We start from the raw sequence: 18,694 nt of genomic DNA, 5'->3' as shown, positions 1-18,694 counted from the left end.
TCACTCTGTTCTCTCTAATGGCACAGAACACTGCAAGCATTCAATTGTGGTTACAATTCAGTGACACCGCTCAGCACGGATGGCATCTATATAACGATGCCTAAGCCAGCGTGGCCAAGTGCTTAGGTACCTGTGAGAGTCGTCATTTGTTAAGCTTCTTATTGGTGAAACTACACCACATTCTGAGTTCATTTAAAATATGTGTAGATTGGGCTGGAGTTGTGTTCGCTCCGTGTAAGACCGTCTCGTCCTCTGCAGGTGTGTCTCGAGTGCCGTCATATATGCTTTTTCTTTATAGACTTCTCCTCAAAATAAAATCCCTTGGATGAAACTGGAGTTGATGGGCTTCCTTCAGCTTTGTCTAGGCTTCTATCTGGTAAAGGGCTGAATAGACCAGGTCAGGGGCAATGGCTCCTCCTTCCAGGTGGCGTTCATGCTAATGTGCGTAAGTGAAAAGGGGCAGAGTCTTGAAGTTTCTCCAGTTCCTTCCTGTGTCACTCAGCTTCCTTGGGTTGTCCCTTAAACACCAGTATGTCTGGGCCTTCACTCCTGCTTCTCAGCCTTCTACAGTCAGGACAGTGTTGATGCCACTTGTCTGTCCACTGTGGCCCTTTCCTCGTCTCCTGAGAAGACTGCTCAAACTTTAAAAATACGTAAACTTACATTTTTAAAACATTGAAGAGCAGTGTTTTCATTTGAGACACACTACAGGTCTTTATGCAAAAATTAGTTCTGGAAATCAGGGAGTTGGGACATAAAATTAATGAATCTGTTCCTCCGTCACACACCATGGCAGACACAGCTGCCTGCCGCCTAGGATCCATGTTCTTCTTCCTGGATTCCAACCCCTAACTGGTAGCTGGATGTTGCACCATACAGACAAGCTGCCGCGTTTCTCTTCTACCTCCAGCTGAGTTTGGTCATGACCAGTGCAGAGTTAGTATAAATGATGTAAAGATGCATGTGGAGACTGGGAAGCCGCCGTGAATCACGAAGACAAGGCCACAGCCTGACATGTCAAAGCCGACGCTGAAGGAGACTGAGGCCCTGGTGACTTCAGCATTATGTCAAGTCTGAAGGTTATCACCAATGTTCTTTTATGTGAGGAAAGATGAACTTCTCTCTAAACAACTTTAATTTGGCGTTAGATTAAGCATAGGTTGTTTTCTTAATGCTCTCAACTATTAAAACCCTATCTTGGTAAGTTAAGAATATACCTACTACTGGAATATAAGTCATAATTTAAGGTAGACATAGTCTAATTTTAAAAATAAAAAAAAACATGCAGTTGGAGAAGGTAAATGGTTCCCAAATGCCTAACAGTGATTAAACTCCATGTGGCCTGACACAAGGGTGTCTCTCTCATACTGTCCATTTCTAATTGATTCAGGGACATGAACTCATGGGGTGTCGAGTTGTGAAACATGCTTTTCTGTGCTGGCATCCAGGAGCAGATACTTCTTAGCTGCCATGCAATGTCATCATGCCTGCTGTGTGGAGGAAGCTGTAAACAGGGCCCATGGCAGCCCCTGGAGCTTTCCACATCTTCTCTCACTGCCCATTCCCAAGCCCCACATCATCCTTTACCCAGGACATTGATTCCCCACCACATCCCCATTTAGGTAATGCTTTCTCAGATAATTGACAAATTAAGTCTGTTTTTATGCTGAAGGAATACTTTGTCGTGGGCTCTGATTTTCAAAGAATAATCATAACCACAGGACAAGTGTTAATGTCTTAATGTGTCTCTGCCTGAGAGATGTTAATTTGAGAAGTTTTGTTTCTGAAGACGCAGTGACATCAAAAGGTTGAAGAAATCGTTCAGTATTTATTACTGAGTTTCCTGCCTCTTAAGTTCCAGAAGAAAAGAGAGGAAAGGATTTGATTTTAGGTCTTTATTTTTATTGGTTTTTTTTGTTAATCAAAATATCCACCCTGCTACTTGTGAAATTAAAATCTGTGCTAGAGAAAATAAGTACCATCTGGGCTACATTTTTTTCTACCTCCTCTAGAGAACACTATGCAAAGGAGAGTATGCAAAGTGATAGGGCATGCTCACTTCACTGCATGTGGGTGCCTGGTGTGAATCAGTAGATGGTCCTCATTTCAGAGTGCGGGACCCAAAAGACAACTTACAGTGTGACGTCAAGTTACTCCAGTACCTAACAGTTTTACCTTCCCTTCAGAAAATTACTCAGAAAGTGTAATCTGTAGTTTTAGTCCATGACTCTGTGTGTGTGGGTGGGTGTAGAGAGAGTCACACATCAATTCTCCATCTTTTATTAAACTATATGCTCATTTATATCACATTTCTAGGTCTTATTAAAACTACATGTTGCTCAGAATTGAAGGTTTCCCATTCTGCAAAAATAGAACCCAGTTTCTTATTAGGGCCACTAAAGAAAATTTCAGATGTGATTTTCTAAGATTGTTGCAAGTCTTTTAAGCCTTGACAGTTGCAACAGGGAATATCAATTTCCATGGGTTCTGGGTGATTTTGGTTGATCAGATAGAGAATATCTTAGCTGAACAAGGAATATTCTAAGAGCTGGTAGCCTAGTAGCCTGATCACTGGTTATGCAGTGGGAATTAATGCTTTCTAGTAATATGTCTTGATAAAAAGAAACTCTCATGTAAGCACTAAACATATTTTACCCTGCGTACCTTAGAAGATCAGCTAAGGTGTGTGGTGGTTGAAGAGAAATATGCCCCATAGACTCGGGTAATTGAACATTTATCTCCCATTAGTGACACTGGTTAGAAAGGTTCCAGAACCTTCAGGAGGTGGAGCCTTGCTGGAGGAAGTCCATCTCTAGGGGCGGGCTTTGCAGTTAGCCTTGCCTCTTCCAGTGCTCGCTCTCTGCCTCCTTTGTGCAAAGGAGGTGCAGCCAGCTCCTTCTCCCGCCAGCCCGCCCTGCCCTTCCCACTGTTATGGACTCTAGCCCCCGGGCCAAAATAAACTGTTCCTTCCTTAATTAGCTCTTGGTTCTGATGTTTTTATCACAGCAATAGAAAAGTAACTAATACAGCATAGTTGGGGTAGTGGTGCTGGGTGAGAAGTGTGCAAGAATTCTAGACTATTTTTATAGTTTTTCTATAAATCTAAAATTATTTCAAATGGTTTTGTATTGAAAGCCAGAGAGAGGAGGGAGAGAGGAGTGCTCTCGAGTGTGGAGGAGAAATGATAATGGCTGACCTCCTTGCTGGCGCGGTCATGGAGAGGGTGGACATGACTTTGAATCAAACTCAGCTGCTGTTCTGTGTGCTGTGACCCTTCTCATTTGACTTCGCCCCTCTTCCCACCTCTGATCACCTCTTCCTTTCCTCCCAGAGTTGTTCTTGTTTCTTTAAAGCTTTTGTGGTTACTTTATTTAAGGTGAAATGTTGCCTCACTGTTGCCAAGTTACTAAAACAATCCTCCTTTCTTCATGTCTCACTGTAATCCATTCCACACCCTCTGGGCATGCCGTGGTTAAGCCCTCTTACCTAAGAGCTGGGCCTAATGGCCACTGACATTTAATCAAATAACAGTTATAATACATTTACTCAGAAGTAAAAGTAGAATAAAATTTGGGCACGGACATCTAAGAGAATGGGGATTTCATCATCAGATATCTTAACAGAACCCATTTTGTTAAATAACCATAATTACAGGTTTTGCATTTATGATTCCAGAGGATTTTGCTGTTCTACATTCTTTGAAGCCTCAGCGGCCATCATTGTGCTCCGGCTTCTGGAAAGACCTAGAATGGCTCTAAAGCCAGCCAGGGCTTCTTCAGAACACCCGTCCTGGAAGACTCATCCAAAGGCTTTCCGCTCCCTGTTATCCAAGCATGACTCTTGCATTCTGACAGCTGTCCTGGGATCTGAGGAGACAGCTTAATTGGCAATGTTCCTGCCTTGCAAACAGGAGCACCTAAGTTTTATCCCCAGAGCCCACATAAAAAGAGGGGTATTTTTTATTCCCAGTGCTGAGAGGGCGAAGACGGGAGAATCCCTGGGGCTTTCTGCCAGCCTCGCCTTGTAGGTGAGCTCCCTGTCTCGAAGAAGAAAAGAAAATGGTAGATAGTGTCTGAGGAAGAAACACTAAAGGTTATCTCCCTGAACCTCTACACACTTATGTGCACATACAGGAACACACACACACACACACACACACACACACACACACACACACAAGTGTTTTGAAATATATAAATAGATTTAAGATAAGTGTTTAAAAGTAGTATTAAAAGTACTGATTTTTCTGATCATATGAAGATTTGTGCTTTTCCTCTTAAATATTTGAGAATGTTTCTGTATTAAATTTGACACAAAAGTACTTTTGATTCTTGTGCTTACTGCTCTGTTCTCACGGTAGTCATGTTTGGTGAAAACTGTCGTTTTCTCTTAGTTTCTGTGACTCAGTCTGACGTTTCAGAAAATCATTTTCCCCTTTTGTTTTGTGCTGACTCGTGCCCACAGCTGGCTCAGTTCGCACATCTCTGACTCATGTCAACAGCTCAGCTGATGGTGAGGAGGGAACGTGTAGCTCGGAACTGCTGAGAGTGGTCCCGTGGGTGAATGAACAGTTGAACTTGGTCCGCCTCTATCTCCTCTGTAAGACAGTGTCCGGGGAAGAGTGCCCATGCTGGAGACTTCCTTCCTTCAGTGGCTCCTAATGTAATAGACGTTGTTAGTACTCTGTTTATAGTTTCTCTCTTTTTGATCATGTAGTGGGGAAAGGGCTGGAAGATGTTTTCTTTTTTGGCTTTGGGAATTTGCTTTGTTTTTGTTGTCATTATTTGTGTGTTGCATTATGTGTGTGTTTTGTTTTGTGAGACAGGGTCTTATTCTGTAGACCAGGTTGGCATGAGACTCACTGTAGAGCCCAGGCTGGCCTCACATTTATGAGCCATGGTGCCTGGCCCTCTGTTTGAGTGTTTAAAGCATGTATTCAGATTTACTGCTAGGTTGTCTGATAGCCCCCTGTTTTAGTGAGGAGTGTGCTGGGACCGTGCTGAACTGACGCTGCCTCCTCTTCCTAAGGTCTGAAAGTATCAGCCTTTCCGACTACAGCAGGAATGCCCAACTCACCTGGGTGTGCACACGCTTCTGTGGGAGAATCTGTTCTCTATCAACCCAGCCTGGAAAGAGCAACACCGCTTAAAAAGGCGGCCTGAGCCGGGTTCCATGCAGTAGTCTATATGCACACGTCCAGCAGCAAGCTAATGTTTTCCCTACAGAGACCAAAATACCTAAGGATGTTCCTTGCATGTTTGCCTCCCCAGAGCTAGCCATGACAGCCCATGCGGTAGTCTGGAAACCTCTGAGAGCCTTCGGGAGTATTACCAGAAAAGACCTCTCCCATAACTTAGCCAGGAGTCATCTTTTTTTTTTTTTGTTTGTTTGTTTTTTGTTTTTTTGGTTTTTTTTTGTTTTTCGAGACAGGGTTTCTCTGTGTGTAGCTTTGCGCCTCTCCTGGAACTCACTCTGTAGACCAGGCTGGCCTCGAACTCACAGAGATCCACCTGGCTCTGCCTCCCAAGTGCTAGGATTAAAGGCGTGTGCCACCACCGCCCGGCAGGAGTCATCTTTTTGATAAACACACCCCCCCCACACCTGAAAAAGGAAAAGACACATAGATGTTACAGTGTCCTCATTCGGAAAAGGGGCTACTCTCCTGTCATTTCTTTAAAGAGCTGGGTTAGACAAACATATGAACAATTTTTTTTTTTTTTGTCAACTTGAGTATTCCACATCATGTTACAACTTCAGGAGCAGTAATAAAAATTAATACTAACACTAAACATGGATTTACGAACAAGTATGGGTGGACTTAAGTTGTTGTTTGTTTGTTTGTTTGTTTTTTAACAATAACCTCTCATTAGAGAGGACATTTTATCCCCAAAAAATTATTTTACTGTGTATTTAATTTTTCCTGCTACTAGCCTAATAAATTCAAATGAAAAACCTTAAACAGGCATTTCAAATATATCCTTTTAATTTTTAAGACTGTGTTTTTCATTATGAAACTAATTTATGACCATTCTTCATATCTGAAACTACACAGAAAAGATAAAAATTCCTTTAGTCACATGAATTAATGGTTTTTGGTCCAAAGGTACAGACCGAAATGGAAAAAGAAAATCCCACTGAAGCAGCTCTGCTGCTGTGACTAATGTTACAGACACACTTGTGTGTTTTCTCAGTCGGTGGTTGTTCTCTGTATGGAATCACTCATGTGCTCTCATACAGAAGTCCTTCTAGATCTCTGGAAGCCCTGGAGTCCACAGCCGTTCCTTCAGGAACCTTTATAGGGTGCTCTAACTCCTTCTTAAAGCCTTTTACATATCAAATTGCTATATTATAAAAGCCATTCTGGGTGAAAAAAATTAATCACTAGATCACATTGTTGTTTTTGTTGTTTGTTTTAAACAGGTCATGAAATAGGAAGTGCACTGTAGTTTATTAGGCTATGAAAACTGTGGCTCAAGTGAGTCAACCTCTGGTTCAGGACTATAGCTTTCAAAACTATGAATTGTTTCCCTGAGTGTTACCATAAGTGTGTGTGTGTGTGTGTGTGTGTGTGTGTGTGTGTGTGTGTGTCTTATGACTTCTGTAAGTCAAGCAAAATTAGCTCAAAAGGAAAGATTTTCTTCTAAAAATCTTGTTCTTATTTATTTATTTTATCTATTTATTTACGTTATTTTTGTTTAATTACTTTTATTACTGGATATGGCAGGACATAACTGTAATCCCTGCACCCTAGAGGCACAGACAGATGTTCTAGGTTAGCATTATCTACATGGAAGACACTGATTCAAAAAATATAAACAAACAAAAAACAAAAAGAAAACTTTTTTTCTGGTTCTAATTCAAGAACAGTGTGTGCCTAGGTAGGATGGCCTGGGGCCAGAGCAGGTCTGTATTGGGAGGGGTGGTGTGTAGCCATTTGAACTTGAATTGATATGGTGTCCACTGGGTACTTGTTTTAGTTTACAAGGCAGAGCTGTGAACAGAGTCTATGGATGAAGGAGGGTCTTTCCATAAACCAGGGCCTTTTTTGTTTTTTGTTTTTCTATAAAGTAGTTGTTCCCAGAATAGGCTGTGAGAGGAAAGACCTGTGGATAGAATCAGCCACCTAGTGCAAAAAGATGAGTGTTCTGTGAAGTAAAAGGGGAACTCTTGCCATGTGTCTAAGGGAGTCTCGCTTGATGTGGTAGGTAACCTACTCAATTACAGACTGATGCAGCAGGCAGAATGTGTGTGTGTACGTGTGTGTGTGCACACGCATGAGAGTGCACACACATACTAGAGTTCTGAGGTTTCTCTGCAGCTCCTGAGACAAACATGCCTGCCTGTCAGACATTACCTTACAAACTGGTGTAGGAGGCGTTTCTTCATTGGGCATGCTTACTGCTGTGTCCTTCTGCACACATAGAGTGAACACACAGATTGACACCCAGATTGTCCCATGTGTTGTCGTGTTCAGTACTACCACCAGCCACTCCAGTTGGGGTTTTCAAGTTCGTCTTCTGGTTCTGATCCAGTGTAAGGGGCATTACCATGAAGATGATACTTTTCCATTCAGAAGGGGCTTCACTTTCAGTTGTGAAGGTTCTAAGAGTAATCAATATAAGAGTTTTTTAGAAATGTATGTTTTTGAGAAAGAAACAACAACAGATAAACTTTTATTTGTGTTTGAAAGTTATGTTCTGTGATTCTGAGTTATTCAAGAAAAATAGATGTCATGTGTGTTGAGAAGCTTCCAGGAGATCTGACAGCACATGCTTCGGTGAAAGCACATGGAGAACATGAATAGAGCTGTGTGCCACATAAGTCACCCAGATGCTTAGGCTGTGGCAAGCAGCGACTGTTGCTGCTAAAGGTGCTCTTCAAAGGCAACCTGGCCTGAAGTACTGAGGGTCCGTGATGTTCAAGATACTTGGGTGAACAAAACCACAACCAAGTTCTACATAGTACCACTGGGATGCAGATACTTGCTTTCCTCTTTGCACTTAGGTAGGATCCAGAGAATGACCCCATCTGGCATGGGAATCTGCCTTTCAGATTACGATAAACAGGATGGGCTGAAACTTCTTGGTAGTGAAATGGGTGGCTACTAACATAACCATTCCCTATTACCATATACATACATTGTGTGTGTGTGTGTGTGTGTGTGTATGTGTGTGTGTGTGTGTGTGTGTGTGTGTAAAATCAGATGCTTAGAAGACTCGAGCAATAGTAACTTGAAAAACAGTGCTTTCCAAATAGGCTCTTATTTTGTTATATAATAATACCACAAGCTTTAATTGGAGGAAAAGTATGGTGTACATTTTTCTGAATGCTGGAGATCTGAATGTTGTTTGATACCCAAGGAAATTGGGCCATTTGTGGAACTGGCCTTGAGGATACAGAGCTTGAGTCATCTGCAGATGGCCTTGTGCTCTTGTGGCTATCTGAGCTAAAAAGAGCATTGTGTAACATGAGCATGCCCATGTGGAGAACTGGTAATCCGAGCCAGCGACCATTGTTCATCGATGCTCACTTCGGGGATTTGTGCCTCTAATATTCTAAAAACATGAAGGTTTGGTTTGCTTTGCTCTGGTGAGGACTGGGTAGTTGCTTACTTAGTTTTTTGAGAGAGGGATCTTACACTACTCAAATTTGTGATTCTCCTGCCTCAGCCTCACAAGCACTGGGATCACAGGCATGTGGGAGCATACCCAGGCAAAACAGGCTTTTTTTAAATTCCACTTTCATGATCATATTGAATAATCAGTTAAACTTGAGAACTCCCTTTTAGAGAGACACTTTTCAAATTAAGCTTGCAGTTTGACGTTTGGTTCAGAAGAAGCCAGAACATGAAGGGAGCACACTTCCAGCCATGGTTCTCACAGTGCACACAGGCCCCTTTCTGGGACACCTGTGAGCCTGGGCCGGCTCTTAGGAGCCTGACCTCACTTCCAGCTGTGACTCTCTGCTGTGACTCTCTTGACTTCACTTTTTATCTCAGAGGTTGTGTTTTCTGTGTAGAGAAGACATTGTCATTAAGCCACGTCAGTATACAAAGCTGGGGAGTTCTTTTCCCAGGCGGTATTCAGTACCCCGGTTAGAAAAGGCCCGTTAGTGTTCACGGTAGAATGTACTGGCGTCCGAAGGGAAGCGGCAGGGAGTGGAATTGCGGCACCACGGAAGACAGGAGCCATGGTTATTTAATATATAGACAGTCTCTGGATTCTTTTAAGTAGAACTTCATTCTCAAGTCTTCTTACTCTGACTGGAATTCATACAATTTGGTCATAATTCTTAAAATTCCTGGTCATAGATCATCCCACAAGGACATTAGAGTAAAAAAATGTAGTATCGTCTAGAATAAGCTTTTGTAATATAAATACACAGGCTTCGGGCAAATGGCATCTCTTCTAACCTCAGTTTCCTTATCTTTAAAATGAAGAGGCTTGAAAAGGATGCACTTTAAGCTGCCAGTAGCTCTAACACACCATGCCAATAAATCTTTACTGCAATCAGCCACCCTGCACTGAGTGTTTCCTGTGTGCTAGGCACAGGGTAAATGGCTTCTTCCTGTGAGTGCCCTAGGGCCAGCTTCCTGATGCTGCTCAGATCAAAGGGTGCTGCTTCTGTGCTAAAGGAACTGAAAAGAACTGAGAGGAACAGCCCAGAAGGAAGAGGCACTGGCGAGGGTGTCCAGGGTGCCTTCACGTGTCGCAAGTCTCTTTAAAATGCCCTCAGATGATAGGCTTTGCAGGACAAAGTCTCCCAACTGCCACACACTTCATTTAATTAAAGCTGGCCACCCTGGCAACCTTATTCTCTCAGGGTAAGTTCTCCTCACTTTAAAAGGCTAAAACTCCTAATTGCAGACACACCAACTATCTTAGCATGTGTACTAAGGAAGCCAAATCTTGATTGCCCAACTCAGCAGAAGGAAGGTATTAGGAGCTCCTTTAAGACAGTGTGTCTTTGTCTAAGTGCTTTCGGTCTAGTCCTGTGTTGGGGAATGTGGTGGCTGCTTTCAGGGCAGCACATAGTGTGGGAGTCATAGTACTGAGAGCTGGCTGTGTTACCTGCCCTGGTGAATAAAATGGTGGCGTTGGTTCATTGCTTATTTACTATGTGTCAGGTATTTTTCTAGGATCTAGATATTCAGACCTAGAGGTTCTCATTATAATCGTGCGGCACGTGTGCGTACACGCACACACCCCTGAGTTCTCACTATAATCATACAAACACGCATGCACACATCTACATAAGTACATAAGAATGATGCAGGGTTATCAGTGTGGAGATTCTGTTTTTTGAGACAGGGTTTCCCTGTGTAACAGCCTTGGCTGTCCTAGAACTCACTCTGTTCACCAGGCTGGCCTCGAACTCACAGAGATCTGCCTTCCTCTGCCTCCCAGTGCTGGGATTAAAGGTATACGCCACCAGGCGGGGATTTCTTAAATGAACACATCAGTAACCCACTGGCCTTGTTCATAACCTAAACATTCTCACTAGTTTGCTTTTGATTTTCCATAAGCAAGTAGTTATTGAGTCATATCAGCCACGTTAAAACAAGAGGCCAGGCTAGGGGGTGGCTCGCTTGGTAGACTGCTGCTACCCAAGCCTGAGGACCTTCGTTCAAATCAAGTACAACGCCGGGCCTGGTAGCGTGTGATTCCAGCAAGGGGAGGGTGGGAGGGTGGGGGAGAGCAACAGGCCAGCCTGGACTGTGTGAGTGAGGAGGGTCCCAGGGATGCTGTCCAAAACGAAAGAGGGGAGATGCCTGAGGACCAACACCCAAAGCTGTTGGCTGTACACAAATAAATAGATAGATATGAGGAACTAAATCACCTGTAGGCGTGTGTGTGTGTGTGTGTGTGTGTGTGTGTGTGTGTGTGTGTGCGCGCGCGTGCGCGCACGCATACTGCCTGTGTATAATACTTGCTTGTGTATGCTCAGAAGTGACACTTGAGCCAAGCAGGTAGATAATCAAGAGAAGTCTGGATTTGTGTTCACATGTTTGTGAGGCTATTTAGTTGGAGAGAAAGGAAGGAAAGAAAGGAAGAAAGGGGGAAGTCAGGAGGTGAAGAGAAGAGGGGAAGAAGGAAGGAGTCAAGAAGAACAACGCTCTCCAGGAACCCCACCCCTAGGTGTCACTTTTTCCTCACTGCACCTCTTCTGTCTTTTCTGTGCTGAACAGGACATCCGGTAACAAACCTGGGTACTGATTATTCAGCTCAAATCAGACAAGAAAAAAAAAAGTAATGTGGCCATTACAAACATCATTCTTGAGTGCACCCACAGCTATGAGAAAGAATATTTGCAGAAAGTCCTTCCACTGCAGAAAAAAATGTAAATCTCAGGGAATTTTTTCCCTTTACTGGTCAGACGTCCCTTCCAAGAAGCACCAGGCTGCCTCATCCCAACCTGCTCCCCTTACCAAGGAAGCGGAAGCGGTCGTAGCCTTTGCCACCAAACCATGGGTGAAGTATAATTATGCTACCTCTGTGAGACAGTGTAGGAGCAAACATTTGCTGGACTGAATCAAAAAAGCCACGAATGCAGCCAGCCCAAGCAGTGAATCATCCAGAGACTCAGATTAAAGGAGTTGTGTTGTGTTTACCTTTCTCCTTATTTTCTTTGTAATGGAGAAGATTGACTTTGTTAACTCTGGCGCTGTGTTCTGAGGGGGATCTATGGATTTCAGGCCTTGACTCCTGGTTTAGCATTGCCACATCACAACTGTAAAGCAGACGGACAAGGAGCGGTCCCTATGGTTTTGATGTCTGCTCTGTCCTCCCTGCAAAGTCTGCTTTTGTTTTAAAAGGATGGGATAAACAGAAACGGGCTGTGTATTGGCTAAGTAATCAAGTCCTTGAGTTTTAGCTTCAATAACAAAGGAGCAGAAATGACTGTAAGCTTTATTTCCAAAAGAAAGACACTTACAACTGCTATTTTTTACTTCGTAATCTGTCTTTTATTTTCAATTGTGTGTGTGCGTGTGTGTATGTGTGTGTACGTGTGTGTACATACAAGTGCGTGTGCATGAATACAATGCCAATGGAGACCAGAAGAGTGCCTCAGATCCTTGGTAGCTGGAGTTACAGGTGGTTGTGAGCTACCAGATGTGTGTGCTGGGAACCAAACTGAGGTCCTCCGGAAGAGCAGTACACTTTTTACCATGGAGGCATGGCTCCAGCCCCAGTTCAGCTGCAAACGCTTGTCATGGTTATGCAAAATAGTACATGTCTGTCACCATCCATAACTGCTTTCTTAGATTAAGGTGTGAAGCATAGTAAATGAAGCCTAAGTTTCTACTCTGGGAATAAATGCTAAGAGTCTATTTTCTTTAAAAACTTGGTTTTGTTATTATTATTATTTATTATTATTATTTTTTGTCCATTAGAGAGCAGAAAGACAGACTCGAACTATGGATTCAGCTCAATATGCAGAATTCTGTGAAAGCCGACAGCTAAGTTTCTGTGAGTACACATTTAACTTCACTTACGGGTGTATGAGGGAGGAACTGTGTTACAGATACCCTAGACTGTGACATGCTCTCTGTTCTCTAGAAACCGATGTCTTCAATATATGATGCATCCTTAGAATTGTTACAGAAACAGCATCTGCCCTGGGGGAGCCTGAAGATTTTGCTCTGTTCAACTGTTATACAATCAATCATGTTAGGAGATTTGAGAGCATGTGCATACACAGACAGCCATGGAATTATTCATATGACCTCTAATCAGAACAGCTACTTTTTTCTTACTATTCTTACTTCGGTTTCTTGTTTCTTAGTCATGTTTACTGAAGTACAGTATTGCTGACCATACTGGTCCATAGTGAACATTAATAGTCATGACATTTAAAAGCTCCCAGTATTAATTATAAACCCCAACCTCCCCTTTATGCACACTCATGTTACCACAAAGTAACATCTCAGTAGTGTGTTTCATTTTGTCCTTAACCTCCTACTGTAGCATGCGCTTAGTGCTGGCCAGAGCTGTGAGTCAGTGCTCTAGCCACAGGAGTGACAGCAGTGAAGTCGGTGTCTTCCCGTCACTGGACGGCAGTCCCGAAAGTGCTGAAGACCCTAACAGTGGGTTAGATTGTCTCCCCACAGCCCAGTGGTGACTAAGGTTCTTGGGGAAAGGTCAGAGAGAAAGTGCGATGAAAAGTCCTTTTACAAATAAGACCAAGTTGCTCATGACCCTCCTCTGAGAAGTTACAGAAATGATGATGTCTGTAAATGAAAAGCAATTGTGTGGTCACGATAACCAGTGCTTGATTTGGAAAAAGAAAATGAGAGCAGCATTTCAGATCATGAGGTGCAAATAGATGACACATTTCAAGCAGCGCTGCCCCATGCACATCAGTAAAATATAAGAAAACATGGTTGGGAAGATGTTGTTTCCTAACAAAATGTATTTTCCAATCTGACTAACAACTTGGCATCAGACATCTGTGAAGCATTAAGTAAATGACACTTCAGATCATGGCAATTTCAGCAAATGAGAGGGTTTTGTATGGTAATTTTGGGGTTTAAATACGGCATTCAAGTATTTTATAAGCATAAATCTCCAGCTCATAAAGTAGCATTTAGTGCAGTTGAACTATTTTTTGAGTCATATTTTAAACTGACTTCACAAGAAGAAGTGGAGTGCTGCCGCACACTGAACTGATGGCCTTAGTCTGGTCACGCATCTCTCATTGGGAATTAGATTTTGTTATTTCTTTTCTGTCGCTGTATTGAGCACAAAAAAACTGTAGCAGATGAAATTTAATGTTTTCTCCTTCTGATAAAATTACAGATTAAGCAATATATTATGCATAATTTTCTTTTCTGTAGGGAGAAAGGATTTTGGCATTAAAAATATTTGCTCATATAGTATCCATGGGAGCTTCATTATGAGCCCTGGGTGGAAGAACCTGTCTTCTATGACAGAAATACCAAAGCTGAGAAAGCTCATCCCAGCACATCCAGAAACCAGCCCTGCGCAGGCAGGGCACTGAGCACCTTACAGTCTTCTGATGAATTACCAGGACATGGGAACCGGGACCTGCCATGTGCCTTCTTAAGTATCTGTTCATGGCAGGCCCTGGGATCACATACACACTGTGGCACCTGTACACATGACTCACATACCCCACACAGACAGATATTAAAAAGTTATAAAGACTGGACCACAGAATTTCACTAAACAAATATATTTTTGTTGGACGGTGGTAGCACATGCCTTTTTATCCCAGCACTCAGGAGGCAGAGGCAAGAGAATCTCTGAGTTCGAGGCCAGCCTGATCTACAAAGTTAGTTCCAGGGCAGCCAAGGCTATTGCACACACATACACACACACACACACACACACACACACACACACACACATCTCAAAAAACCAAACAAACAAGATATGTGTGTGTATGATTAAATATATTTATATATATATTAAATATATATATTATTAAATATATATATATATTTGATCATTTTTGAATTTGTTATAGAAATAGATATGGTAAGTATGTTAGCACCAGGTATTTTATTTTCTGGGAATACAGTGGGTACTTAGATTTTTATATTCTGAGTCTTACAAAGACACTGCTAAAATTCTCTCACTCAGGGTGGAGATGTTGCTGAAAACTAATAATGATCCTTTGCTTATCTTAAAAATCAATTGCTTAGAGCAGTCTCATGTGCTTCTGTGTTCTGTCCGAGGAAATGGGGGAATAAGGTCCACGTCACTGATCTTCCAGATAGCTGCCTCTTAACTTGGACTTCAGCAGTATTCCACAGATGTTGAGCAAGCGTCTGTGAGCCACTGCAGCTTGCTGAGTAGATGGAATGTTGCCTGTCAGAGTATGTGAAGACTGGTTACTGTAGAGAGATAGCTTTAAGGGGATTATCATAACTCTGCCACATTTGACAGCTTTGGACATGTGCTTCAATAGCAGGACCTCGTGTCTTCTGTGATTTATTTAAAGAAAACTCCTGTATGTGGAATGCATGAGATTCTGACTAGAGCCAAACAGCAGGCTTTGAGTTGAGACTTTTACAGACCAGGAAGGCCAGAGTAGTCAAAAGGATAATCAGTGGGTTTTTTAAGATTCCCCTACAGATGTGATCAATTTTTACTACCCACCTTTTCCCTCTAAATTACTAGATAAATTAGTAATGTCTATGGAAGGCTCTGTGCTAAATTCAGCTCTGCTTAGCACTGGGACAATTGCAATGTTGGGTTTTGTTTGTTTGGGGGTTTTGTTTTGTTTTGTTGTTTGGTTTTAGTTTTTCAAGACAAAGTTTCTCTGTGTAGCCTTGGATGTCCTGAAATTCACTCTGTAGACGAGGCTAGACTCGATCTCAGAGATCCTCCTGCCTCTGCCTACCGAGTGCTGGGATTAAAGGCATAGGACACCACCACCAGGCCAATAACAGGTATTTAATGAAAGGTCTGTGTACTGCTTGGTTCCATATCGACATGATACAATTAGGTATTCAGGAACTTCAGGCATATTCTCTGCCAACAACAAAGAACTCTGGTCTGAGAAATCTATGCATACATGAAATATGTATGGTTACTTCCATAAATGATGTGAGAAGTCTACCTGGCCCAGTTGGTCAGGATTGCTGTGACTGAAGAGGAGTCGTAGGAGAGCAGACGACAGGATACAAGGGACTAGACTCCAGGCCAGCTCGGTTGTGAGGCCGTGAGGGCAGGCTGCAGTAAGTTTGGTTTGGAGAGTCAGGCCTAAGGATTTTAACATCTCTGTAGTCAGCAAAGACGTAAGTACAGGTTATCTCAGGCCAGCAATGGTTTGTTTCATTCTCAATTCACAATTTTGAGCCTCTTTTAGTAGTAGGCACATTTTGAGGATTGGAAATGCAGTTTCTTTCTCTGTATTCCTTCATAACAGCTTTTTCTTCCAGAATTTTATTTCCCCAAGAATAAAGTTGCATGGAGAAAGCAGCTTTTCTGTGATAATAACTAAGACTCTGGCCAATGGTAACATACTGTAGAGCACTGTGAGCAGTACAGTGGAGAAAAGGTGAATCATGTTCTCCACCATCGAGAGGCCTGAGGTGAGAGTGTGATGTACCGGGCCGTCCGCCCTAGAGAGACGGGAGATCCGAGTGCCTGAGGGACTCCTGCAACCAGGGTATTGCTTCTTAACCACGGTTCCCACCTGCGATTGCTTGAGACTAAAAGAAATGTAGATGTTAAGAGAGCTTTCCCAAACATTGTTTCTATGAATGTTATGTCTCCTATGCAGTTTCAGGAGAAGTATTTCCAATTTCTGACAGTCATGTGAAGGTTAAAGCACATTAAAAAGTAAAACTTTTCACTTTTGTTTTAATTAATAGCCAAAAAAGCTTCCAAATTTCGAGATTGGCTGGACTGTGGCAGCATGGAGATAAAGCCCAATGTCATAGCTATGGAAATCCTGGCATATTTAGCGTATGAAACGGTAGCACAGGTAAGAGTCTGAACTGCCAATCAACTGCTCCTGCTGATTTCTCCTCCCTGGGTTCATGGTCAGTCTTATTCCACCTGCTACTGGAATAAGAACAGCATCATTTTTCTTCTGAAACACATCATATTCTAGAATTTAGCTCGATTATGTTTCTTTGTATCACTAGTTCTGGGGGCGGGGGTGCTGTAAGGTTTTGTTTTGCTGTTATTTTGGTTTTTTAAAGAATACTGTTTCTAGACCTGCACAGACTTTCTAGTCTGCATTTCAGCTCACATGCCCCACCCCTACCTGAGGAGCTTTTGACAGTGATGACTTCTAAGGGAGGGAGAACCAGTTTTCTTTAAGGTTGTATCTCCAGTTGGGTTAACATGCTCCAGTGGGCGGCCCTGCCCCCAGGAGTATATAGTCAGCACAAAATGAGCCGGAGTTATTAAAACCAAAAAGAAGAGGAGGATGGGGGTAGATCTGGGAGGAATTAGAAGAGTTGGGAGTGAATATGAGCTAAATACATTGTTGGCATGTACGAAATTCTTGATGAGTTAACAAAAAAAAAATGTACTTAAAATGTCTGTTCCTTTAACTTTATCCTAACTGTATATGGAATGCCCAATTTTTCTCAGTGTTGAAGTCTTACATCCTCCACAGACTTATTTAAGAGCTTGTTTCTCATCTTTGAAACAAGTGACTGTCAAAGTCTGTGACTATTTTATCTCTGGAGATATGTGGGTGTAGGATCATGGCATTCCAGGTGTGGTCCCCTGGGTATGGTGTCCAAGCCACAGGATCAGCCTCTTGTTAGCCTGTTTTGGGAATGGAAACTCCTAGACTAGCCTGGAGTCCCAGGGCTGATAGTCCAGAAATGACTATTTAAAAGGTTCCCTTGTTGATAACAAAATGAAGTTAGAAAATCAAACATGTAATTTGTGATTGTGAATTGGTCCAGTCACCAGTCATTGAGAGGCTGTGCGCCATGTCCAAAATGGATGGCTGTATTAATATCAGTAATCATCAACACGTTCTGAATGTGTTGCTGGTTGCCTCTTCTGTGGCATTAATGGTTCTTTCCAGCTGTGTCACTTCCTATTTGTTGCTCTGTTCTTCAGTTAGTGGACCTGGCTCTTCTCGTGAGGCAGGATATGGTATCCAAGGCAGGGGATCCCTTCAGCCATGCCATCTCCGCAACCTTCATTCAGTACCACAGCTCTGCTGAGGTGAGTAGCAGAGAGTCGGGGGAACACATCTGTGTATTTGTTGCCTGTCTCCGTTAGTTTTCCTTTGGGAAACATTGTATAGGAGTGTGTAGCCTTTGCTTAGAAAATCTTAATACGCTGCCCATTTGCACAAATACTAATTGACCATTTGTTATGCCAAGCCCAGAGGACCTCCTTGTTGTTAGGACTTTTTCACCCTTTGGCCCCATTTTGATTTTTAAAGAATACTGTTTTTCTTTAAAGAATAAATTAAATTAAATAATTAAATTTAATAAATTAAAAAAGAATTCTTTTTAAAGAATACTTGTCTTTCCTAGCCCTTCCGTGACAGACAACTGATTGTAGAACCTGTCCCACTTTGAGATTTGTGAAGTGAATAACTGGTCTATATCATTACATGATGATGGAGAAAACTATTTCTTTGTAGCTCAAATGATGAGAGTTGAGGTCAATGGTACAATTTTTGCTTAGCATGCAAGAAATCAAGAGACCCTGGAGTGAGCTGGAGGGGGGATTATTATCATGTAATAATTCCTAACATTTATTCATAGCCTTCCATTTCATTTACTGATTTATGTCAACAATAATTTATATTGGCCTGGCTCCATTTATCCTCAGTTTGTGCTGCTAGGACCTCTTCTGTAGGAGCTGGGAAGCCTCCGCATGTGTGACCTTTTGCATAACGGTGCACCACTTCAGTTTCTAAAATCTTCTCTGCTAGCACAATGTGCCTGAAAACCAGAAATGAAACAGAACATGTTGAATACATTTGCCAGTATTAGAGTTTCTTAATAACAAAAACAGCAGTATCATATCGTTCACTCTAATAACCATAGAGAGGAATGAGGACAGATTAGGTTCACATCTGATTCTGTACTTATAAAGTGAGTTTAGATCAAGCTGGCTGAAATGCATAACCTGAACACGGCAAAGCCCACTTAATAACACACATCTACTTCCTGTTACTATCTGGATGAGGATGGTATAGTTTTTGAGAAAACTATAAATCCCATTCCAGGTACACATTT

The 18,694-nt window shown here is 42.3% G+C and overlaps 1 protein-coding gene across 7 annotated transcripts in view; it reads left to right on the top strand.

The window, feature by feature from the left end:
- Positions 1-18,694, top strand: part of Supt3h (SPT3 homolog, SAGA and STAGA complex component) — a 353,629-nt gene that overhangs the window by 259,155 nt on the left and 75,780 nt on the right. For all 7 annotated transcript variants that reach the window (XM_042266211.2, XM_042266210.2, XM_076557807.1 and 4 more), the window contains 3 exons: positions 12,395-12,470; positions 16,346-16,458; positions 17,559-17,666. In XM_042266211.2, coding sequence (XP_042122145.1) covers positions 12,395-12,470; positions 16,346-16,458; positions 17,559-17,666 — 297 coding nt within the window. The remainder of the gene's footprint in view (positions 1-12,394; positions 12,471-16,345; positions 16,459-17,558; positions 17,667-18,694) is intronic.

The sequence above is a fragment of the Peromyscus maniculatus genome, chromosome 21, assembly GCF_049852395.1.
Source record: "Peromyscus maniculatus bairdii isolate BWxNUB_F1_BW_parent chromosome 21, HU_Pman_BW_mat_3.1, whole genome shotgun sequence".
Classification (NCBI taxonomy): domain Eukaryota; kingdom Metazoa; phylum Chordata; class Mammalia; order Rodentia; family Cricetidae; genus Peromyscus; species Peromyscus maniculatus.
The sequence above is the reverse complement of the archived record's forward strand: the minus strand, read 5'-3'. Positions and strand labels throughout refer to the sequence as shown.